The following is an 8,986-nucleotide window of genomic DNA, read 5'->3' as shown; positions in this document are numbered from 1 at the left end:
TAATATTGGATTTTTGCTTGACTCTACTTTATGGATAGGTTAGAAGATGCATGTAGGAACTGAGTTGAATCCAAGGAGAGAAATATTGGCAGAGTGTCATGAGTACAGCTTTACAACTTGATGTGTATTCTTGTATATATATGTGCCTAGGTCTCTGTATTGTTTTGTACAAGTAAGTAGATTCAGTACTTTGACTTAACTTAGTTCAAACCTCAAAAATTTCCTTGTCTCCTCTCATTAATGCCTGTGTCACTCACACACACACAGACACACACACACACACACATTCACTTATACACACCAGATGACGTGCATTTAGCTCCGTGCCTGAGTAGCAGACTGCGACACGGCGTCCAACCCCCTCCCCTCCTCCCTCCCTCCTTCTCTCTGTTTCTGCAGTCCTCTCCCCTCCTGTCCCAGGCAGCACTGCTCCCGCCTCCTCCTGCAGCCCTGCCTGACTGCTCATCAATAAGCTGTATTAGCCCATCACTAATCATATTGCGAGAGACAGCGAGTGACAGCGAGGGAGAGAGAGTAGGGCAGCCAGACTTTGTGTGCATCATCAGTGTGTGTGTTTGCGTGTGTGCAGCTGGTGAGGGAGGGGAGGAGGGAGGGGTGTATCCTATCCTAGCGGGGAGCTTTTCCCTGTTGTAGTAACCAACCGCACGCCGACTGCCAGCCATTACTTCACTGCAGCAGCAATCACCCTCTCGGTACTTAGTGAGCCAGACACACTAACCTGTCTGTCCCCTCCTCTTTTCTCTCTCTCTCTCTCTGTGCATATATTCAGCAGAGCTGCCCTCCTCTCCTCCTCATCACTCTGCCACTCCTGCGGCATTGCTCTCTGCTTGAAGGGGGACACTGGCCTGCTCCTCATCCACTGATTCTGCATGACTGTCACAAAGGTAAGACCGCTTTGGATGGGGAACAACTTTCAGGGTGTCTTCAGTGAGGCTTGGAGTTGGACTGGAATGTGAAGGTTATTTGAGACATTATTCTCATTTGCCTGTTTTGTTTTATCCATGGAGGAGCGAGGATGAGTTTTTGAGTAGTGCTGGAGTTGCAGGCTTGAGCCAGGTTGTCAGGATGCTGTGGATTGCCTGAGGATGTGTGTCAGTGTGTGTGTTTGTGTGACTGTGCTCCCATTAGAAATGCAGTCTGGTTATGATAAAACCAATCAAATTCTGTGGTTACATTCTCTAATCTGCAGTGTTTTACAGGCATTCTGGGCATGAGGAAGTTATCATTTTATTTGTGTAGGAGCGATATAAACTTTATTCAGCCGAGACTTTTTGCTCAGAGAAGAAATTAAATGTCGAGCCTGGCATTTGAAGACTCAACTGCTTCTTTGTACTGTAATTATTTGTAAGACTCCTTTTCAAACTGTCATCAAATTGTATGTGCAGGATTGTTGAGAGATGCACTGCTAAGGTGTTTTGTTCATTTCTATCAATAATAATATGAGAGCAGACAGTCAGGTTCATACTGACTTGGTGTTTTGTTTGCTAGCAGCTGCAGAGAGTAAAGCATATCTCCCGAAGTCCCACTGTGACTGACAAATAGTGATTTATAATGCTAATTAACAGAAAGGTTGTCAATATGCAAATTCTGTCTTGACATGGATTAGTAGTTAACAAGAAAACATAACTTGACTATTTCGGATTTTTGATAATGCAGTGTGCTTCAGTTATATTGTGACATCTCCGTGATCTACTGTGGCTTAGATTATACCCCAGTGTATATTGTTTCGGTCACAGTCAGTAAATGTAAATGTTCAGAACCTGCTCTAACAGTCACACCCCTCCACTCCCCACTACAGGATGAAAAGTTCCCACAAGTCTAACTGCTAAACTTTAGGGTGAAGTCTCCTGGGAGTTGGCCAATGCGGTGCCATCTTAACAACAAGTGCGTTTATGTCCATCTGTGTTTGTGTGTGTATGTGTGAGTGTGTATTAGCAGTCTCAGCTGATCTCAGAGAAGTCAGTGAGTGTTTATGTACACCCAAGTGTGTATTGGTGGTTGCTGTCTGTGCTTAACACTGCAGCAGCCATTTGAATCCTCTTAATCAATTAACAGAGAGGGAGAGACAGACAGAGAAACAGGAAGAGACACAGAGAGAGAGGAAATTAGCACACTTACTCCCATGTAGAGAATTAACCTGGACCAAAAATAAATGACCTACTGAAGGCACAGGACAATGGCCTATTTACTCACACGTATGGGCGCACACCTGCACGGTCCACACAAAAGTTGTGTTCATACAGAATGGTGTAGTTGTATTTCTGGCCTGAAATCTCTAACACAAAACCACACACATTCACAGACGGTTGCTCTCAAAGTACAATTTCTCTGCCTGTGTGTGAGAGACACTGTGTGGGAGGTGTGTGCTGCCGTGTAGGCGGATGTTCTCCACTATGAGAACTGAAAGAGGAAAAGGTCAGGTGCTCATGTGCTGGCACTGAGCCAAAGCCTAAATCTGACTGTAGACAAGGCCAAAGGCATTGAAGAGAATTTTAATGAATATACCCATTTCCCCTGTTTTTTGTCTTTGATTGCATTTTTCACTCCTACCTGCAATTATGGAAATGAGGTGAGGAGGAAGGAGTGAAGGAAAAAAAAAGGGAAAGACAAAAAACGTGCTTTGACATCTTTGCAGAAAAAGGTATGAAAGCACATTACCCAGTGGTACCTAAAAGATGATGGGTGTGTGGGAGTAGCAGAGAGAGTGAGTGAGTCTAGGGAGCTGTTTTCATAGCTCTGCCTGCCAACAGCAGAGAAGTCACCTTGGGAGGGATGCAGGACAAGAGCCTCTATGCTGACGGGGCTAAACAGCCTTCTACCCCTCAGCACAGAGATACAGACTGACAATGTTCCAGAGAGACAGTCCCTGCAATGCCTACTTTGTATGAGACTAAGATTTGTATTGTCTGGTTTGACCTCTTAACATTACAGTACAGATTTACAAAAAATTGTAATGGGGACAAAGACATTCATGAATGTAGGATAAGCCAACTAACATGTCAACACTCATTAGTATACATACAAGCTGAGTATCAATCTGGCACTCAGTTGATCTCATCATCATCAGCACATTTGCATATTAAAAGTTTAATAGAAGATCTGTCAAATGAGACTCTAAATTAAGTTTCTGTGCTCTAAATTAGGAACTTATAAGTTACTTTTTTGCTTGCCAAACTAGTATCTGAATTATAAAACACAGTGTACAGTATATTGAATGTTGTTTGGGCTGCTGCATGCCTCACCCAGAGTTTACTTACTTAATTCACAAAGTCATGACTTTTGGAACTTTTTAAAGGTGTATCAGGACATGTAGAAAAAAAATTAAGAAAATGTGCAAATTATAAATAAAACACATCCCAATGATCAAGAAAACTTTTTAATGTTGCTGTTTCTCTCCCTCTCACCACAATAAACCTGTATTTACACATTTATCAAGATACTGTAGCTATACAAGTATTGACGTACACTGGTTGTTGTTCAACTCAAGTGAACAAGCATTATTTTCCCAAAGCATACTGATTTATATTAAAGCATTACTAGTCAGATTAATTATCACAGTGATTATGAATGTAAATCTGTGAGCATATACAGATGGTAGAAGTTGCCAGTGCTAGTTATCCTGGACAATGTAAGTCCTGAGACTTGCAGTAGCTAATGTTCTGTGAAATGCATTTGTCTCTCATTGTTGGTCATGATAGACAGACCAACAAACAGACGGAGAAACTACCACTCATCTCACAACATGCTGTCAGAGAAAATAGGTCATTGCATGTTTAAATCCATGGCCTTTGCTTTCAAACGTGGCACTACTGCGCTGAGTCCTCTGTGAGACAGGGCCATAAGCTCTTTAGCTTTTTAAGACCAACACTTTAGTCTTCTGGCAATCACTTCTTTGGGCCTGGAAGTTTATCCCATATATTGCCACCAAATATCACAGTACCTTAAATTGAAAATCATAATATGATTAGTAAAATATCTGAGGGCACTGCATCCCTACATTGGAGTTGCTAGGGAAATGGATGATGCACTGCTTCTCGTGAATCCAAATGTAAAGTACTGCATTTGTTTGCATCATAGGGAGGCAGACCAAAAACATTAAAAGACTCATGTTAGTCCACTAGCTCTCCACAACACCCCACAAATATTTATTCTGACTGAACTTATTCAGTATTTGTGTTCTGAAGGCCACATTGCAAAACCTACTGACAGTCAAGAGAAACCAGGTTTGACCTGTTCTTCCTCAAAGTTCAAACTGGTGTAATGCCATGTTTTACAACAGAAAATGACATATTGTTTACACACTGCCTTGTGTGATTTTGCTAAATTTTGAAAATATGCTTATTTAGACAATTAAATTATTTTCTCTAACTTCTAGGCTGCCATTCACTTCCATTTATTTTTGCTGAAAATCTTTTGGATACGGCACTTGAAGCTTGCTTGAGCTTCAGTAGTTAATCCATTACAAGGAGTTTTCTTGTTTTTCCATTGTGTGGAATTGCTGTTAAAAGGGCAGATGACCATTACTGTAGCTTACCTACACATTACTGATTACTGACTCTAAATCCTTCACCTGTGACATGGAAATGAGTAGAATATTGAAATGAAAATGAAAGAATCAGTTTTTCTAGAGTGAGATGCTCAGTGCTTCATACTGTACAGCATGCTGCTCTCAGTGGTGTTGAAGAAAACTGCCAACGCAGCCAGCACATCAGGGCACAGCATGAGATTATTATTACTATATCTGGACACTCTGTTCTCATCTGCTTTGCGATTGTGTGTTTGTCTGTGTGTACATGAGTGAGTATGTGGACATGGGTGGGAGGGCAGTGTGAGTTGGCAGACACATTATGTGTAGGTGGGTGGAAAACTTCCATTACTACTAAATTGGTATGGAGTACCATGAGATCTTCTGATACCAGCAAAAGGGCAATCCTGCTTATCTGCTGTCTTTTGACCTTAAACTGTGTGAATATGCGTACCTGAATCCTCAAGGTTGTTGGAACCGATCACAAAGTATCCAAGTGAAACCCTACCCTTACATAAGATAAAAGTGGGCGCAACAAACCCATACAGTACAACGACTCAGCTTTCAGTTTGTTCCATAAAAGACCACTTCAGTGTCCTCCAGCAACACAGGGGGCAACAGAGGCTCACTCTAGTATTGATTGTTGCCCTGAGTTACCTCCCTGTCACTTGTAGTTTGGCTCTCGGTCCACAGGGCTCGAGGGAGAGGCATAATGGCCACGGGGAGATTTCTCTCTGAAAGAAACTGACCTCTCCAGAAGACTGAGGTCACCTAGACCTCTGTCTGCCAAACAGCCTCCAAGCCAGACTTCAGGCAATAGAAGCACACAAGGACTAAATTCTGTTTCATATTCAAAGCAATTACTGAGCATTTATTAAACTATTCAGATGTGCCATAAAGCATAACAGCAAGTTGCTGGCATAGAAATAGTTGCACAGGACCATTTGGACCATTCTGTTGAATACCCCCTTGATTAGAAGGCTGTTATTTGCATGGCGACCCCTTAAATGGTTCAGTTGTTTTTGGTTGGATACCACAGAAAGAGCAGTGTGCCAGGTCTGGGAAGGAGGGGTGGGTGGGAAGAAGGACAGAGGGACACTGAGGGAGGAGGAGAAGAGTGACCAAGACAGGGAGGGGGAGATTGACCTTTGTAGTACCCCTTTTATTCCTTTTGACACCAGCAGAAATGCTCCCCAGCTAACACTAAAGGGAGTTCATGCGGCGATAAATGATTGTCTGTTCCCAGAGGACACACACAGTTATTTCTGTATTACTACACTTGGAAGGACCCTTTATGACTTTATTAATTTTCTGGCTTGTAACTCTAACCATAACCATCTGCACTGCAACCCTGACCTCGCCCAAATCCTATTTTAACTTTAACCCCCAAATTAAAATCTTAGCCCTCAAATAAGCTGCTGAAGATGGGAGAAGCACCCAAATGTGCTCCCACTGCAAAACTGTCATGACTGTCAATCTAAACCTCCATCATCACAAAGTACAAGAGCACACACACGAACACACACACGTACATGCATGTTTCTTCCTAGCAAAGACTTTAAGCTTCTGACGTGAATTCTGTATAATTCAAAGCAACATTCCAGCTGTGTTGAGTGTGTTTGCAATTACATATCTGCAAACACCCCAATTATGAAGGACGCCCGTGCTGCTCTGATGTCAGACACACATATGTGGTTGGAAAGACATCTGAAAGCCATTTTCGGTGTGTTTATGGTATTGCTTCTGCTGTTAACTGTAAGGCTGTTAAGGCTCTTGTAGGGTAAAATGATTCAAGATTTGTTTCAAGATATGAAGGCTTTGACAAATCTCAGCAGCTATCCCATTTCAATTTTATATTCTTTTTATAGTGATTTTATTTGTCCAGTAAAATAGAAAATAAACATTTGCTGTACAAGTGTTCTGCACACTCAAATCCAAGCACTTCCACACTCAAACTGTCTAAATTCTTTACTCGGGGCACCTCGCCCACCATAAATCTTAATTGAGTCTGATTTAGACCACTGGCCTTTTGTCAAGCTTAATGTTTACTCGCACGCTCTCTCACACACACACTGACACATTAAACCAAAAATCGCCAACTTAGCAACCCAAAACCTGCTATTTCTGGAGTAGGAAAAATACACAACAGCTTAGTGGGATTAAGAATACTAAATCCAGAATTAAGCTTTTTTGTTTCTTATATTCATTCTAAATGGAGCAGATAAAAGAATTAACACAGGGAGAGAAAGTTGTGTGTGTGTAAGACGAGGACGGGGCAGACAAAAAGTGTGAGAAAAAAGAGGAAAAAAAGAGGGAATAGTTGTAAGAAAGCCACAGAAAAGCATTCACCACAGGAAGACATTCAGATCTCATGAGCTCATTGCCTGTCAGAAAGCTTCCTTACCCTGATCACTGTGTGTGTGTGTCTGTAAAAACTGTACTTTTCAAATCTGTATGAAGAGCCTGAAGTCTGTTTCCAAGAGAGTTGGGAAACTCTTGTTTCCTCGTGTCACTGCATAAGGCATTCCTCCACTGCAAAAGTGGATTCACACGACCCAGACTCTCATATAGTGTGTGACTTTCTCACCAAAGTATTGAAGCACAACTCAAATTCATTGCGAAAAGTGTGCAGGGGAAAGCTTTGTTGTGGTTTTTGTTGGATAAAAGTGTTCATTTTTGGAGTCCCCTCTGGGAGGCTGCTGAAATAAGAGAGGAGACAGAATCATGTGAAATTATTTGTGAACATCCTCCAGTGGAAATAAAGACATGGGAGAGAGTGACCATTACCAGCATCTTCCTTTCCCCTCCAGCTGAGATTAGGTGCACATCCCATGGAATGTGTGTGTGTGTGTGCAGTCTGTAGAGTCAGGACATAGGATGTGCTTCCTGTTTATGGGCCTGGGGACAAGGCAATAAGTGCACTGAGACAGATGGAAGAAGTGTGTATGATTGTGTGTAGGAGATGGATGTGCATTTTGCATCCTGTAACATACTCATAGTCTGATATTCAACACTTTAGCTTTTATAAGCTTAGATAATCACTTAATTCCCAAGAAGCCTTAGTTTCTTTAAGAACTTTGTAGAAAATTGATTTGCATTTAAGCCAGTTTACTTCACACCATTTGCATTTTTTACATTTATCCATCGTGAATTCAAACACACCATCTACTCTCTTCTTTCCCTCTGAGCAATACTACTTTCTTGTCCTTTCATCCACTCCATTAATGTTATATCTCCAATTTGTTCTTGTCTCTTGTCTCCTCTTATGAATGTCTTTTTGGCTTTCATTCTGTCTTATACCTTAAAGCTGCAACTATCTGTTTTCTAGCTATCTAGCCATCTGTCTGCCTTTGTCTTTATCTGTGTCTTTCCCTCTCTGGTTTAGAGGGTCCTAAAATTCCTGTGGCCATGACTTATAGAGACATGAGGCTCTGTTGTCAGATAGTCCCTGGCTTTGGCACATTGAAAGTGACTGAATGGCTTGCAGCAGCTGTAAGGATGTTATTTATATCCAGCCCAGTAGAAATAAGTAATGGTTACTGAATATTCCTTTGTCATGTGGTAATTATCAAAAATTTGGGGGGAACAAGGGCCTTGTCAGACCAGTATTTACTGACAACAAAATTTATGACAGATATGTGTTAATTTTAGTGGAATTGTTTTGTGCTATACTGACTGATGTTCCTATTATTTTTCTGGCCCATTAATACCAGTGACAGAAGGCTAAATACCAGAAACACCTTTCACCCCTGCAATACAAGTCAGTGGCACCTCAAACTACATTTTTGAAAAAAAATTTTCCGTCATATAGCTGAATCACTCTCAAAAACAGGTTAAACTAAAACTGAACATTATTACTTTCATCAATGTAGGATTTATTGCTGGACAGTCGTAGTTTTAGCTAGGTGTAGCTAATGAACTTGCATCTGGGTGAATAATAATTTTGTATTCACCAAATTATTTCTGAATATGGGAACAGATTACTATCACAATTAAGATGTCAGGAGAAGCAATAAACATGACTGGTGAGTCAATCAGACCGGTTGTAAACATAAACACAGGTTAGTCAAAGTTATTTTGAAGAGAACATGAAGGGGAATGGAAAGATTATGACCTAAACTGTGTGTTGTAAACATCCACAACAGTTTACAGACAAACTTCCTCATTTTCCCAGCTGTAGTTACAGTAATTGTCCATGCACATATAGTATCAAATAAACTGGGAGCTTATCTGACAGAAATGACTTGTTCAACCACCTTTGTGATTATCTGTTTGCATTTCCTTTTCCATTGGCTTGGTGTGGTGATGTTGCCATGACCCCAGATATCAGAAATTCATAACTGATGGCTATAAGGCCAACATTATATTGAAATGGAATCATCCACAGAAAGCAATGTATTCTTCAGTAGTCACTAAGCAAGTGAAATGACTCAATAACAG

General features: G+C 41.1%; 1 protein-coding gene across 1 annotated transcript in view; it reads left to right on the top strand.

The window, feature by feature from the left end:
* Nucleotides 1-491: 491 nt before the first annotated feature.
* The window catches only part of coro2ba (coronin, actin binding protein, 2Ba), a 41,797-nt gene continuing 33,302 nt past the window's right edge, over nucleotides 492-8,986 (top strand). The window contains exon 1 of the mRNA XM_018683495.2: nucleotides 492-905. Within this exon, the coding sequence (XP_018539011.1) occupies nucleotides 891-905 (15 nt within the window). The 5' untranslated portion in view covers nucleotides 492-890. The remainder of the gene's footprint in view (nucleotides 906-8,986) is intronic.

This window comes from Lates calcarifer, linkage group LG2 (genome assembly GCF_001640805.2).
Source record: "Lates calcarifer isolate ASB-BC8 linkage group LG2, TLL_Latcal_v3, whole genome shotgun sequence".
NCBI classification, from domain to species: Eukaryota; Metazoa; Chordata; class Actinopteri; family Centropomidae; genus Lates; species Lates calcarifer.
The sequence above is the reverse complement of the archived record's forward strand: the minus strand, read 5'-3'. Positions and strand labels throughout refer to the sequence as shown.